This window comes from Chelmon rostratus, chromosome 15, assembly GCF_017976325.1.
Source record: "Chelmon rostratus isolate fCheRos1 chromosome 15, fCheRos1.pri, whole genome shotgun sequence".
Taxonomy (NCBI): domain Eukaryota; kingdom Metazoa; phylum Chordata; class Actinopteri; order Chaetodontiformes; family Chaetodontidae; genus Chelmon; species Chelmon rostratus.
The window spans coordinates 2,304,154-2,320,880 of NC_055672.1; the positions used below are offsets into that span (position 1 = coordinate 2,304,154).

Here is a 16,727-nt window from a genome sequence, read left to right on the forward strand (position 1 = left end):
CTGGGATGAAAAACATATATTTGAAAGCAGTGACTGGTTTAACGAGTGTTCAGTGAGAGCGGTGCGTTGATTAAAAAGAAATTGCTTAAACTTAAGAAATAACAGAATTTTATGTTGGCACACATATTTATTTAATATTTCTATTAGTTTGTTTGCTCATATTACTGTGAGATATTAAGACTGTGTGCGGTCCCTGCTCTCAGGTGGAGAAGGCCTCCATTGTCCTGGAGCAGGTGGAGGCAGAGCTTCCTGATGGCTCCCGGGTGAACGCCTCCACTGAGGATCTTCAGGACCTGCTGCAGTCCTGGGAACAGTACCAGGACAGACTGGACTGCGAACATCGAGCCCTGTCTGCACTGGAACTGCGCACTGCCAGGCTGCTGGCTGTCCCCGCCCACCTGGAGCAGGCCCCTCCCGCTCCACTGTGTCAGCAGCTGCAGGCGATGCAGGCTCGATACGACAGGTAAGATGGTGTTTGAGGTCCTGGAGGCGGGGCCTTTCTTTTATAATTTTGCTGTGCTGAAGGCTGCCTGTGGCTGTGATACTCTCACTCCACGTTTATATGGTGGATAATTGATCATCAAGTGTTTACTCCTCACAAGCACTTCTACAATCAGGGTTAAGTGAGTTGGATGTTGTTCTCAATGCAAAGTCTCACTTTAAGGTAAAAGGGTGTAAAGTTATTGAGTTATTGTGTGTGTTTGTGTGTTTTCACAGTGTGAAGCAGAGCAGCATGGAGGGTTTGGAGGCGGCCAGGATGGAGCTGGAGGAAAGAGAGAAGGTTCGGGAGGAGCTGCAGGGCATCCAGGGTTGGTTGGAGGCTGCAGATGGTCTTCTGTCTGAGATGGAGCAGAGCAGCAGCACACAGGAGCTTCAGGTGGGACGAGGGTCCATCAGAGCTAAACCACACCTCCTGTTTGTTTTCTTTGCTCAGAATCCAAACGAAAAAGTTTAATTGTTACTCTACAACAAAGCAGCACTCCTTTTATTTTAAATGTTTCGCACAGTTGAAGTATTTCTGGTTGCACACTGTCTTTTGAGATGCTTTTGCTTCCCTTTTGTTGGGTCTGTTTCTACACTATACATCACAGAACTTCATTCATTGTATGCTACAGTACTAACTTATACCAACATATTGCATCAGGACGTTCAACCTTGCATCTTTTCTATGGAGAAAAGCATTTTGGTTCATTTGGCAAGGCTGTATGTGACCCGTGAGTTGAAAAACAAATATCATGTTTGTGTAGCTTGTTTGTACCATTTGCCAGATTTTATTGGGATTTGTGAGTCAGGTAGAATGACCTCTCTGCTGTACTTGTTCAAAGTCTGTGGCCCTTGTGTTGTTTAGCAGGCTGCTGTCTGCTGGAGTTCAATGTGACCTAACTGCTTTGTTCAAATATGGGTTAAAATGAATTTGATTGACTTTATGGAAACAAGAGCTCCATCTACTCAGAGGATTTACAGTATTCTGATGGATGAATGCAAAGATAGAGGAACCACAATGAAACCTTTTTTTTCTTTCTTAAAAGGAGCACAGGACATGTGGTGTACAGAGCAGATATGTTCGATGCAGCAGAAAAAACACTGAATTTATTTTCAGTTAGACTTTGATGGATCTCTGAGCATCTCCAGATTCATTTCAGGGACCTCTGATCTGAGCAGCTCATCACAGTGTGCTGAGTTCGAGTGTCTCTCAGTGGACGTTAAATAATGAGTCTAATGAGAGAGGACAGTTTCATGGTCTGAACTGAAAACACGACGGTGCATTTGTACTCGCTGTCCCCAACATTAGAGCTCATTGCTAATTTTATAAACAGCACATAAAACACTCCTGTCTTAATGCTCAGCTCGAAATCTGCAGTCCTAAAATGTTTTAACAGCTTAAAATCATACACTGTAAACATTACGGCAGAATATTGCATACAGCGAGCAGTCTCAGTACAGTTAGTGTGTGAATGATTCTCTTAAATCTCCATTGGTAGCTAGCTTACAAATACTGTCAGAAGGTTTTGGTCTCAATATTTACGTTGAGTCTGGAAAAACAGCTGAATAAAGGATGGTAAAATCTTGTTATTCATTCATTTATTAATTTGCGCGGTGCCTCAGATCTACAAACGTGAAACTTTCAAACGTTATGAATAACGTCAGAGAGAAAGAGGCTGCTGACTGTGTGCTGCAAGTGTCCAGTAAATATGAACCGTCTGAATCTGACCGTTGGTTTGGCCTCAGGCCCGCAGGCTGTTTGGTGTTCTCTTGTATGAACCCACCAACCCGCAAAACCACTCTGCCCTTTGTCCCGAAACCTGAGCAGAGGCCAACATCTCCTCATCCACTCCAGCTTTGTCTGCTCACACACACACACACACACACACACACACACACACACACACACACACACACACACACACACACACCTCCCTTTCCCTTGCAGAGGGTCTGTGTTGATGAAAGACCTGAACACCCCCTCCATCACCCCACATCTCCCCCCATCACTCCCACTACCCTCTCCCCTCCTCTTGTACCAGACACCTTTTGTCTGTGTTGTAAGTGGATCTTCCAGGTGGCCGTTGTGGCCAAGTCATTGCACGCACATACACACACACACACACACACACTTTGTACTTCTGTACTTGTGAGGACACTCATTGCAGTCTCCAGGCCCACACTTCAGTGTAAACTTATTTGTAATGTTATCCCTAAAACCAAATAGCTGTAAACCTCAAATAGCCTCCAAAAAAGTTAAACTGAAAACAGCACAAAGACAATATATTTAATGTTTTTACTATCAGCTTCATTGATTTTTGTAAATATCTGCTTATTCTGAATCTGATGCAGCAACACGTTTCAAACCAGTTGGGACAGGAGCAACTAAAGACTGGGAAAGATGTGGAACGCTCCAAAAACACCTGTTCGGCAGGTGATAATATCATGATTGGGTATGAAAAGGGGCATCCTCGGAAGGCTCAGTCATTCACAAGCAAGTGAGGTTCACCACTTTGTGAATTACAGGCTTATTTCAAAAGACCTCTTTTTTCCTAAAATGTCCTTATTTTCCAAAATTGTCGTCTCTTTCGAGACTTGGTCCTCACAAAGATAGATATCAACCGCACAGCTCGCACTCACCATGTCCCACTGCAAAGAAGCTGTCTCCCCATACCCTCTCTTCCTCCCTTCCTTTGTATCACACACACACACACACACACACACACTCAGTTTCCTGTAGTGATAACAATGTGCACCTCCCTCTCCAGCAGAGCATCGGACGTATTCAGACCAGGTAGTCTCCTCTGCTTCATCTCTCACATTTTAGCTGGTTTTCTTGTTCAGTGTCTGTTTGAAAGTAGAATCCTGCTGAGGTGAAAAGAGTTTACTTTAATTATTGCGGCTGAAGAGGTAGAGCACAGGAGAAAGAGCTGCTAACTGCTACACAAAGCACAGAGAGCTTACTCTTCAGTGAGATGTAGATAAGATCGATGTCTGCGTCTTTTCGTTAGAACAAACTGCAAGAATTCTGCCGTTTGACTGAATAGTTACACAGTTACATACGGATTACTCTCTTCCTGACAAAAATGGTGCTGGTGTTGATGTTTGTAGGAAAGTGAGCTGTGCTTTTTAAAGGTGGTGGTTTTTTTCAGTGTTGAGAAATGGTCCTCACAAAGAGGATTTGTGGCACTTTGCAATAAAATCAGCAAATACTGAGATTTTTTAAATCTTCGTCAGACTTTCTGTTAGACTTCAGAACTCTTCCTCTCCATTTGGTTTTCTGTGTTCTGCTTATTTACACTGATTTTCTCTTTGTGGTTTTAGGAAGTTCACAGCCAGATGTTTACCCAGAAGGCTTTGCTCCAGCGCATCATGGAGAGCCTGAAGATAAAGTACTCAGACATGTACACTCTGGTCCCGATCGAGATCGAAAGCCAGCTGCAGGAGGCCAGACAGTCACTGCAGCAAGTAGAAGTAAAGGTACAAAACACACAATAATTTAATCATTAGCCGACAGAGTCCAGTAGAAAAACACTGATAATCAAACGTTGGGCATGATCGCTGTTGATGTTTGGACTCGATTCATCCTCCAGGTGGAAGAGGCGGTGGAGAGGAGTGGTCCCGTCCAAAGGCTAGGGGCAAAGCTGTCTGAGATCCAGGCTGGCCTGAGGTCAGTTCAGAAAAGACTTGAACAGAGAAGCCCCAGTGTGACTCAAGCCAAGATCACTCAGAAGGTGAGGAGTGACATGAAGGTGACCTGGCTGGATTATTACCTCTCTGAAATCTCACTTCTGACTGATAAGAGAACAAAATGACGAATAATCTGTCAAAATCAGGAAGATGATTGTGAGTCGAGCCAGATTGTGCTTTGCTTTTGTCTCGTAACGCATCCAGAGCCTCCAGAGGAAGGTGAGGGAAGTTATATCTGCATTTAAATAGCTTGACTTAGTCCTGATAGTATCTTTATAAAGCCAATAAAGACCTGATTCTGTAAAATCTGTTATTAATTCACTCATACCACCATGAATATCATAATCCTCCCCCAGTGCAGTTTGTTATTGATCGGGTTGTTTTGGCTTTTGTGGATGTCATTTAAGCTGCTTACACGTGGAACTAGTGAAAGTAAAAGCTGTTTAGTTGTTATATTTCAGGTGTTTCTGTTATAATGTCCACCTAGAGAGCGTTGTCATGGCTGCATCAATCATCAGTAAACCTTTCCATTTGATTGTGTGTCTGTGCTCAGCGTGTGTGGGATGAGCTGGACGTGTGGCACTCGTGTCTCGCCGCCCTGGAGGTGGACATGCAGGACTTGGAGAAGCCAGAGGAGGCGCTGAGCCTCACTGAGAGACTCGTAGAGGTCCAGCAGCTCCACTCGCAGCTGGCCAAACAGGCGGAGCAGAGGACCACCCTCATCAGCAAGGTCGGAATGACTTCAGCTCCCTTCAGTCCTCCTCTGCACTTCTGAAACTGCTGTGTTTCATGCTGCCTGTCTAATTGTCCTGCTGAGGATCTCTGAGTCATAATTACAAGCTTGGTATCAAAAACAAATTGTGTGTAATTATGTTTTCTTTGAACTATGCATTTGAGTCATGTTTATCCTACTTGTTTTTACTCGTCAATACTCGTTAGCAGACCACTTAACTGTGGAAAACACTCATCACCTCATATGCATCTGTTGTGTAATTTAAGCACTTGTATTTGTAATTTCTGACAGCCTTGGAAGGTGCTATTTCGGATTTTGATCATGTCACTAATTCAAAGTGTGTTTGAAGTGTGTTAGAGCTTGTGATGCTTGGTAAGATTCAAGAGTCTTTATTTTCATTGAGCATGTCATGTCAATGAAATTTTCATTGCAACCCCCCTGTTAGAAACAAGATAATAAGAAAGATAAGAAAGATTAGAAAGAATAAAATTAAGATAACTACAATAAAATAAACCAACATGCAATAAAAATATTCGTAAAAGCAATTAAAAATATACCAGAATGAAAATATACTAAAGCAATAAAATATACGAAACAATAAACAATAAGATATGGAAGTGAAATGTGCCAATAGAATAAAATATACAGCAGAATAAAATAATCTCAGTGAAATGTACCGACAGCATCTGAAACATACTAAAATGTATGTAAACAGTAAAACAGTAACTATGCAGCATTGTTCACACAGTTGGTTAGGTTTCTTGATTGAGGTTCTAAACTCAGTATCTTTTGTGTTTGTGATCAGATTCGTCCGTGGCTTCAGGAGCATCGGGAGATGATCAACAGCTCGACCGGCTGGATGGCCGAGGCTCAGTCGTGGCTCGCTGCCCCCTGCACCTACAGCACCGCTAAATGTCTGAGCAGCCACGTTCACGCTCTGCAGGTCGGTACGCTGATCTCTGGTCTGTCCCTTCTGCACTCTCTCTATGTAACACTGTGCTGTAATGTGTGATTCGGTTCAAAATCATGGATCTCGTCTGTCTCGTTTTGCAGATGGTGTTGGATGACTCTGTACAGATCCGAAAGACGCTGCAGGGCTTCGGCTCAGTCCTGAAGGAAATGTCATCGGTTTGCGACATCACAACTCTGCAGGAAGAACTGATCGAAGCCGATCGCCAAGTGGCCAATGTTCAAGACAGCTTCACTGCTCCCCTGTCTCAACTGGAGCACGCTGCTGCAGTGAGTCTCAGATCATTGAACAGCTCAACGGATGTTATGTGTTGTATGTCTGTCAGCATATCTCTCTTCGAATGTTTGGGTTTTGGAAGCATTGATTGATCTCTGACTGTGCAGGAGGTGGAAGCCATAGAGAGTGAAGTCAGGCGGATGGAGAATGATGTGGCTGAGATTAAGACCTTACTATCATCTCCAGAGGCTTTCCCCAGCCCCAGAGAAGAAAGCCTCAAGGTAAGACGTGGTGAATGAAGAAAGGAAGCATGTTTTCATCAGTGTTTTTCAGTTGATATCAACATACTGGGGTCCAGGTCAGCCCCATTGAGATCACAGAATCTCTGTTTCAAGGGAGTCTTGGACAAGTTAGCAGTATTGCAGTTTTCAAGCAGCGTACATGCAACTATTAAAAACAAACTGGTTTTACAGTGTTTATGAAAGAACGTGTCTCTGACTCTGATGCCCTTGTTGTGTGTGCAGGTTGTCGAGCAGAGGATCCAGTCCATGAGGAGAACTATAGCTGAGATCCAGAAGTGTAAACCAGACCTTTGTCTTCCCGACAAGTCTGAAGAGACTCTGACTGTCTTCACGGTGGTGGACCAGCTCCAGACTCTGCTGCTGGAACTGGAGAAGGTCAGTCAGTCTGTCAATCAGTCAGGTACTTACACTAGAAGTGACCTTCACTGAACCTGCTGCTTTACTCTTTCTGTAGAAGGTCCCTGCTCTGTTCATCCAGCTGCCTCCGACTCCAATCCAAGCCAAAGCTCCGTCAGTGCAGCCGACGACGTCTCAGCCTCGACTCCTGACATCCACTTCAGTGGAGGCTGAGGTGAGTTTGCTTCACGGCTTTATCTTTACATTAATTGAACTTTTTAAACTCTTAGTCTTATTCAAAGTGGCATATTGATTAAGTCTTAAAAATTCAATATTGTCAAGATTATGTGCAGCCACGAAGTCGGTTATAGAAAACATGAAACAGTCACATGATAAGAACTGAGTGTTGTGCTGCCTGTCAGAAGGAGGACGTGGAGCAGGGCCAAATCAGAATTGCCCATGTTGAAGCAGACGTACTGAGGAGATCCGGAGCCATGCTGCTGACAGTGGAGCGGTCCTCACCTGAACAGAGAAAGTCCTGGACACCTGACAGGACTCAGGTAAGGAAGCCAGAGAGAACTCCCACCGGGTTTGAACACTGATAGAAACAGCCAAACTAATGAACACTGTATCTTTCATTTCAGCCGGTGATTGTTTTTAATTCAGCTAATTTCAAACAGCTGGGATGGCCCTAACCTTAACTTTGTAGTAAATAATATACCTGTAGTCCTGCTTCCCCTAAAATATGTCCTTACAGAGGTGGCTCGGTCTGCAGGTGTATTTCAGCAGCACAGACACTACTGAATGATCACAGATTATAAGAATATTATAGGAATACCACAGTGTATAGGCTACAGTATCGTATTTTTAGTCTATAGTTTAGAGAATATCATAGATCCAAGATGAAAATGACAGAAGGGACTGGGAGAAAAAGGGGAATTAGAAATCCATCAGCTGCTTCAGCACCACAGACAGCACCATGGATTTATCAATACGCAGCACAGTTAGACTGCTGATGCTTCAGAGTCATAGAGTCTAACCTGCACAAACCTCAGTCCGATAGAGGATCAGTGAGTCCGGCAGACTAGACTAACATATTCAACTAACAGAGGGAATGCAGAGGGGGTGTGGCAGGTTGACAAGGGGGATGGCATTGTCCCTCATCCCAAACCCGACGTGTTGTTCTCACGGATACTTTACTTCCATGAAATTGCCCTCACTGGGAGATGTTTTGAGTATCAGACACTCAACAGGGTTGGGGTTGAAAGGTTCCCCTTTTATGGTTCGTCATGCCTGTTGACCCTTTCCTCCATGTGTTATTAACATAAGTTATTTAACATATTCCAAATGTTGTGTTTGTCCCTGCATGCTTAAAACTACTACATTTTTCACTGTAAGTTACTATGAGTTAAGTACATATTGTTTAAAGTGTAGAAGGTGGGACATGGAGCTTAAGGTTGCGGTTTGCTGCGCGGTCATTGGCAGAAAGACAGTTCACATCCAGCAGAAACTGGTCTTGATGTTCACCTCTCCAGCTGCATTCATCATGTGGCCTGGACAATCTGTTTAAACCCACAGAGCTTTTCAGTGAAAATCTGATTCTGATTCTGAAAGTACCAAATATGTCAGACTCAATTTAGGGGGAAATTCTTATAAATAAATAAAATGTAGCGTTTTAATGATGTGTTTAAAAGTAGCAGTTTGCACTTTATAATTTCTTTTCTAATGAGCTGCTGTATGAGCGCTGATGCTTTAGCGCTATTTCGTCACACTCAACTACGAGTATTGAAGATAAAATTAGGAATTATCATTGGACCTACGCGATGTCAGCATTGGATTCTGGTTGTTGATTGGTGAGGGAGGACGTCCTCCGCTGGAGCGTCATTTTACTTGTTTTGGCCAATAACAGATTAGCATAAAAACATGAAGTACATTAAACTGATATAAGCAGTACAGCCAGAGTCCTCCCTGCAGGGGACCAATTACTCTCATTTCTATTTATTTATTTACCACTTATTCTTAGTTCTGTTTTGATATCCTTCTGTCTGTCAGCGCTAAGGTTCCCACTCTCATAGAGGTTATGAGACACATACGTTCAGACGTCTTTTAAAATAATTCCTTAATCTACAGTTGAAAAGCATATTATTTACTTTTTCCTTGATCCATAGACAAACCCCCAAACGGTTGCCAGATCCATCCATCAGGCTGCCAGATAGTGAAGTATAATAGATCACTGTAAAGAACATGTTTCCACTGCTGCAGAGTCCCGTTGCGACATGTTTTACACCACTCCAGCCAACTCTTAGCTCACGGTGTTGTGAGGCTTGCATGCAGCTGCATTCCAGGAAGCTCCCAACGCAAAGCTCGTGCTGGTGTTGCTTCCAGAGGCAGTTTGGAAGTCTGATGAGTGCTTGATTTTATGATCCTTTTAGAAATGGGTGTGGCTGAAACACCTGAACTCAATAAGTACTCGAGGTGTCCACTAACTTTTGGCCATATAGTGTACGTTACAGTTAAAAGGTAAACACTGACATTCATAAGCAGCAACAGCTTGCAGCTCAGTGTCCCAGATGCACGTTTGACCAGCCCCGTGTGACTGTGCACATGGTGTTTCCGTGTCAGCAGCGGAAGCATCAAGGCGTGCTCCAGGCTGAAGAAGCCAGAGAGAGAAAAGGGAATGAGGAGCAGAGAGTGGAAGGAAGTGGAGGAGGTGTTTTATGGTGGCTCTGGGATGCTTTCCTGGGCGCTTCTCCAGAGGTAACAAAGACCGAGAGCTGCTGTGGAAAAACCTTTCTTCCATTTTCTTTCTTTGTTAGTCCTTTTAGTCGCCTCTTTTTTCCCTCAGAGTTCCTCGTGACCCAAGGTCAGCTACGCAATGAGGGTGGGAGGTATTTACCACACTGCCAGCCTTAATGAGTTTTAGAACAAATTACAGGAAAATGTTCTTTTAGGCTGATTATACATCTGAGACTGTATGACTGATCCCAATGGAATAAATCCCAACAACATAGTTCCGATTAAAATTATTAAAATATGTATGACTAAGATCTGAACTTTTTTTGACCTGGGTCACTCTGCTCTCCACATCACTGCTCCCTCACCCCCACTATCTAGCTTATCATATGAGCTGGTTGTTGCTTCTAACCCCTCCCTGATCCTTATTACATCTCCTCAGTCACCGCAGTTTCCAATTCCTCGTTTTCTGCTTCAGACTCCCTGCATCTGTGCCCGTGTTCTTCCTCTAGAGGGCAGTATTGAACAGTGTTTGTAATTTGTGTGGCAGTACCATACATGACTGAAATCTGTCAGCTAATGAAAGGTTACTAACAGTGTTCTGTCTTCAGTCATTTAACGTTTCGGTTTGGTTGACTGTTTTAATGTCACTGTTGGTGTTAGGAACCGGTGGTTGTTGTCCCAGAAGAGACTGAAGCTGCTGCTGGACGAAGCACTGAGCAGACAGGAGAAGATAGACAGGTAACTCAGCTGTCCACACTGTCGACCGGCATCATTGGCTCCTATTGCAATCTTTGATGTAATTAATACTCAGCTTGTTTTAAATAGGATAAGTCTGGTCAAATCCAATCAAAAGACCAAAACCAACAATGAATCAGTCCTTGTCTGTGTATCCAAAGCTTGATATTTTATTGTTGTCCAAAAACAATTAAAATCTCACCTATGAGCCACGATGTGCACTCATTACCATGAACCATTATAAAATAATGCGTCAGAGGACTCATATTACTTTTTTTTGTTATTGCAATTCAAGTAATCACTTATTAGGTTCAATTATCAAATTAGTAATCTGTTACTGTTACACATTTACCATATTTCGCTGTTCCTTTTGTCAAAAACAATAAAGAAAATCCCGACACATTCACACTGTTTCTGTTTCTTTCCGACTTCGTCGGCATAGCTGCGTACTATCCAATCCTATGGTTGTGTCAGTGCACAGGTGTAGCTCAGCGGGCGAGGTGGTGGAGACGACAGCCTTTATGTTGTGGAAGTATTCACGTTATTTAGAATTTGTGGGTGAAAAGAATGAGAACATCACAGAGAAATGCATCTGAGCCTGGGTGATAAATGTCTGTCAGCTGTGAAGAGCTCTATTTTAGATTTGAAGAAGCACCTGCGAGCTAAGCACAGCTCCACAACACTCAGGTATCCTCGGTTTACTTTCATGTACTTCAAATATTTCAACTTATTTCATTCTTGTTGAATTGCACAAACAAATAACATCCTGTACAAAGTTGTTAGGCTCTTTGCATTGAGCCCCGGTACCCTCCTGATTTTATATTTGCTTGTCATCGAAGATAATCGTTAATAAAGAGCTGAGAGGCAGGTGTTGCATCTGTTGTTCCTGTCATTAGCCTGCAGAGTTACAGATTCTGGACCGTCGATGAGGCTAATCAATGATTCAAGATTCAAGATTTCTTTATTGTCACTGAGCATGACGTGTCAATGAAATTTGCATTGCAACCCCCATGTTAGAAACAAGATAATAAGAAAGATAAGAAATATTATAAAATAAAATTAAGATACTCGAATAAAATAAACCAACATGCAGAAAAATATTCGTAAATGCAATTAAAAATATACCAGAAATGAAAATATACTAAGACAATAAAAATATACTAAACAATAAACAATAAAATATACCAATGAAATGTGCCAACAGAATAAAATGTACCATGATAACAATGATGGTGGAGTCAGCACATTTAAAGGTAGACGTTCATTAAGCTATTCGCCCTCTGGACTATATCGCTAAAGTAATCACAAAGGGGCTTTTCATTCTTAGGAACGCAAAACTGATCTTAACGAGTTTCTTTTCTCAGTAGGTAATGCTATAATGTACCAAGTTTTAATGGCAGTGTTGTTACCCAACACATTGATCACATTGTTGTTTTCACACATACGCTGTCCTGCTTCTGTAAAAAGTCCCTCATACCTGCACTACTAAGTGCTGTTTGTTTGCTATAAATTACGACATCTAGCTGCTCAGGAAATAATTTTACCTCTTTAAAAACCGACAGTCAGCCAGCGGGCTCGGGGCTGACTGCCACGGAAAGAGTAGGATCGTCAGGTGTTACGTATGGTTGGTTTTCGTCTTTTTATTGGATTTATAGAATATCACCAGCCTTATCGCTTAATTAATCTCAATTATAGATTTTATTTGTTTCTTATTTCTTTTGCACTTGATGCCAACTTTCATATTCTTAGCAAATCATTTAATAAGAATGAGTCAATATTGAAATAAGAGCCATTGATTTTGTATTACAACACAGCAGCTTTTCCAAGATAATGTAACAAAGATGTGAGTAACTGTATGTGGTGTAATTCTGTAACCGAGTGGATCAGTAACTGTGTGAGTCCTTATCCCGGTGACCCTGTAGACTGAGTGATCAGTGTATGTAACTGACTGACCTGACTGATCTTCTAACCCTGCTCATGTTTCTTCAGGATGTTCAGGGCCCCACTGACACCACAGAAGAAAGTTCATCTGAAGCTTTATCAAAACCGCTGGGCACAGTCAGAACTCAGTCCCTGCCTGACCACATGGTAAACACAGCCTCCACCGTAACAGTCTCCAAATCCGAACCTGGAGCCCAGCAGAAGTGTGTAGTCTCCTAGATCTAGAACTTCTCACTTCTGTTTGATCTAAGCATTGAACTTCTTCTGCTTCTTCTAGAACCACGTGCTGAAAAAACTTTAGAAATATTTTTTTTCAAGAGAAAAACCTAGAAGCCAATTTCCCCTGCAGCTTACTCATGATCTATGAAAGTCTTCAAGATCCAGCCATAGAACACTAATGTCCTGTAGGAACAAGGCTTCCTCTAGAGCCCTTAGACCTCCCTGTGTCTTCTAGAATCAAGTCTAGATATCAAGGCTTCATCCAAAGTCTTCTACAAGAAGCCCCGGAAGTCCAAATGATTCTAGACTAAAGTCTATAAACTCTTCTTCTGCACTCAGTTCTGGAGTCCAGCTACAACAGAGAACTCCTCACTTCTTCTAGAACCAAACGTAGAACTCCTATTTCTGCATACTAGAATCTGTTAGCTCTCCTAGCTTCTTGTAGATCCAACTGAAGAACCTCTTCTCTAGAATCCAGCAGTATTTTCAGGGCTTCCTCTATAATCTTGCAGAACAAGACCTGCAACTTGCTTTTGACTTTTCCAAGAACAATTTTTTCTACAACCAAACTCAGAACTCTTACCTTCTTCTGGAACTAAACCTAGAACACTTACTTTCCTAGAACCAAGAAATATTCTAGCACCAAGTCTCGACCTCGAGCTAGAAATGTCTCCCTCTCAACCCTCAGTGCATTTACATGGCAGAGAAATCCAGATTCAGTTCAGTTCTGTGGACGTTTCGTTTACATTGACATTTGAATTCTTTATCAGTGTTTCTTCTATTATGACAAATAAAACGGAGGATAGGACATCAGATCAGATGTGTGCCAAAGATGCACTTTTCCAACTTTGTTTGTGTTTACATGAAGGACTACTGACCCGCCCACCCTCAGCGTATTTCTGCCCATTCATTGGCTGCTGGTCACCACTGAGGTGACTCAGCACATTATTTGAGACTATGTGAGAGGTGGTTTGCAGGCTGATGAAAGCAGACTGACAGTATTTGCCATGTGGCGTGGACGGTTTTTAACAGTCTGTATTGAGCCGCTGCATGGACCTTAATTCTGATGGGTGATGTGTTTTTTTTATAAAAGGCAGAAACAAAGTGTACTAATAGACGTATTTTGTGAATGATGTTTTATAATGTATCATAGAGGGGATGGTGATTTAAAATAGTTTGATTCTTGGCCTTTCATTTACTATCAGAGCTCATGTTCCACAGATTATATCTGTTAAAATAAACTTGTTTGCTTGCTTTTATGCATCTGCCGTTTGTATTTCCATAAGCTGAACATGGTGATTGGTGTTGTACAGAGGCTGATTAACTGTGTAGTTATTAATCAGCTCTGTCGCTGCAGATTCACTTTCACTCTTCAGAAAATAAGCTTTTCTAGGATGACTGTCGGCCATGAAAATGCACTGGTTTGACATGATTACTGATTAACACACAACTGTTGGCAGGTGAAAACTACGTATCTCCAAATTTAAGTTTTAAAAAGTTTGTACTCAGATAATGACCTTCCTCTCGTGAAAGATTTTTAAGGCTCATTTATAACTTCTGCAATTCATCAATATCACTTTAAGAGCAGCTGCAACACAAGAATGTGCCATTTTTGGACATACAAGGTTTTCACCTGGAAGCAGCATCACTGAGATGTCTTAAATTACCTGGCATGTGCTGTACTTGTACCTTGTTCCACTTCTGTCTTTCCGTTCTGTCTACATATCCAAACAAGAGCACAAATACAAATAAACCCATATCAGTGATCCACTCCTCCGTCTCTCTTTCTCTGTGTCAGGAGCTCATGAAGGGACAGAGGGGGCTTGCATGGAGGGGGGATGAGCCAGAGGGGCTGAAGACACACACAGTATATACACAGAGCACACACACACCTGCAGACTGCACGAAGGACTCATGTACAGCTAGCGAGGAGGGCAAAGCCTTTATAGCTGTAAGACCAGGAAGCAGTGAGGTGGACAGCGGTATGTGGTCTCAAAGCTCGGTTCTGTCGGCTCCTGGACAAGTTGTGGTAAAAACTGCAGCAGCGGTAACCGCCACACATGCACACGCTCAACTGAGTGTGACGTCAGCAGATCGAGCCGAGGCCTCGGAGCCTCCAGCCTCCCCCGCCTGCACGGTCAGCCTGCAGCGTCACGACGCCACCGAGGGCCTGCGTCCTGCGGCGGCCCCGGTAAGCAAAACATGAATAAAAACCACACTCACTGCTCGGGTTCCAGCATGACCCACAAACAACAGCACCGTCCTCCTCCTAACCCTCTAACTGTGCAGGAGTGGATGCAGAGTTGAGGCCTGGTTGCACATGAATAACTCACTCATGGACTGGGTCGACTCTACGTGTTGGTTGGTTCTGTGTTTGACCCATAATGCACTCCTGCAGTTTGATGTGGAGTTTATCTGAGTGCTGCCCCGATGAATGCTGTATTGGTTCCACCTAAATTTACCTTTTATTACCTTTAGCATTTACATTTATGAGCTGATATCCATACAGAGTCCAGGAAGTTTCAGGAGGAGCACATTTTTAAACATGAATTTGGGGATTTGTCATCTAAAAACTACGTTATGCCTTCAAAAATACTTATTTTGTGCCTAAATGTAGTCATTGGTGCTCTAAAATTAATCATTTGTTGCCTTAATTCTATTGTTTTGTAGACAGTTCTCATTCTGTTTCTCCTTCCCCCTCATACTCACACAGGTTTATACTGAACTTTGACAAATTGATATACTTAACATGCTGCGTTATCTTTATTGATGTTGTTTTGCTGCCCTACATATCTCAGAAGGGAAGGGCCAAATTTGAATGATATTCACAGCATGATTTAGTATTTCGCAAGCATTTATTAGTGATTTGAGACAAACTTTTATGAGAAATACTCTCCTCTAACAAGTAGAGGGCTCTGTGTATTCACATCAGACTGACGCGGCATCAAAGCCTCGTGAACGGTTGAGTGAAACGATTCATTGAAAGTAGGTTTGTTGACTCTTGGTGTTCACCTCCTGCATCGAAGCCGCAGTAGTCTCCAGGCTGCTTTATGCACAGAGCTCAGCGATGAAAGGAAATAATTTGATGCATTGTGAGTTTGAACTCGCACCGTGCAAAATGCTCATAATCCAGGGATCAGGTGATTGACAGCTGCAGACAGTTGGAGGAGGAAGTCTTCAGGGTTTGTGTTCTGTGTTTACTGCTGACTCAGCTCACCCGGCCCTCCCTCTCAGCCCCACCCCTGCAGCCTGAGGCCTGTTCTCTGCCTCTCTCAGTCATTCTCTCTCACCTGTCTGTGATAAAGAGTCACTGTCACTGGAGCCCTGCCACCGCTCCAGGAAGTGGTTTCTGCCACAGGTGGGTGGAGCAGGGAGGGAGTGACAGAGAGAGAGCCAGGTGGGGGGAAGAGAGTGGAAGTGGTGGAGTGAGAGGGAGGATTACAGGCCAGAATCATCTGTTAGATCAATATTAGAGCTGCGACCTGTTCAGGTAGAGTCAACTTCAAGCTCCAGTTTCACTTCAGCTCCGCCTCTATCCTCTCTCCCTGTGACCCTGGAGCACAGAGGCTCAGCCAGGTGTGTTGTGTTTGTGTCCCAGGCCCCGGAGGAGCCCCAGTCAGCCGGGTCCCAACCTGGGCCCCGCCTCGGCGAAGGTGTCCTCCATGTCTGCCTGCAGAGGGTCGGCCAGCTGGAGCTGTGGCTGCAGGAAGCCCGCGGGAGCCTGTTAGCCGCCGGAGCGGCCGGTTCATCGACCATGCAGGACAGCGTGGAGCAGCAGCTCCTCACCTGCCAGGTAAGCCCCGCCCACCAGGGGACCAGGTCACTCCCAGAATTTTCAGCTCGAAAGACGTCTAGACAGAGAGATAAAACTGGGTCAAATGAGGCTGAGCAGTGAATATTTTTACATGTTTAAGTCACACACAGCTGTCGTTTCAGCAGCAGTTAAAGGACTTTTCAGTGTGAAGCAGGTTCAAACTACAGAAACACAGAAAGTCACAGAGATTTACTTTAGTTTCAGTTCATGTTTGAGCTTTTAGCACTATTTCTGTTTGAGGTTTTTTACTTTTTCTTTTTGCAGAAGGTGTTTTTCTTATTTTTCTTGTTTATTTGTGGTTTATTGTTGTCATCCCCAAGTTGTGACTAGAATGAAACCAGCGATTAATGTTTGGCAGCTAATCTCTGGAAAGAGTTCAAGAACAATAGTTGCACTTTGAAATGTCTTCAAACGTCGGTCATGATGCTCATTCAGAGTCAAACCACGAAATAAGAAATTAAAGCCGTTCTTTCAAATCAACACTTAGAGATCACAGTCCTGCCTCTGCTGGATCTGTGAGCGGCAGGAAGCTGAGAATAGTCAGAGGTCACA

The 16,727-nt window shown here is 43.3% G+C and overlaps 1 protein-coding gene across 1 annotated transcript in view; it reads left to right on the top strand.

The window, feature by feature from the left end:
- Positions 1-16,727, top strand: part of syne2b (spectrin repeat containing, nuclear envelope 2b) — a 127,254-nt gene that overhangs the window by 61,038 nt on the left and 49,489 nt on the right. The window contains 16 exon segments of the mRNA XM_041953978.1: positions 204-463; positions 718-877; positions 3,808-3,963; positions 4,077-4,217; positions 4,727-4,903; positions 5,712-5,849; positions 5,960-6,145; positions 6,260-6,373; positions 6,617-6,769; positions 6,849-6,965; positions 7,153-7,290; positions 9,353-9,487; positions 10,127-10,204; positions 12,191-12,289; positions 14,160-14,552; positions 15,960-16,154. Of these exon segments, the coding sequence (XP_041809912.1) occupies positions 204-463; positions 718-877; positions 3,808-3,963; positions 4,077-4,217; positions 4,727-4,903; positions 5,712-5,849; positions 5,960-6,145; positions 6,260-6,373; positions 6,617-6,769; positions 6,849-6,965; positions 7,153-7,290; positions 9,353-9,487; positions 10,127-10,204; positions 12,191-12,289; positions 14,160-14,552; positions 15,960-16,154 (2,640 nt within the window).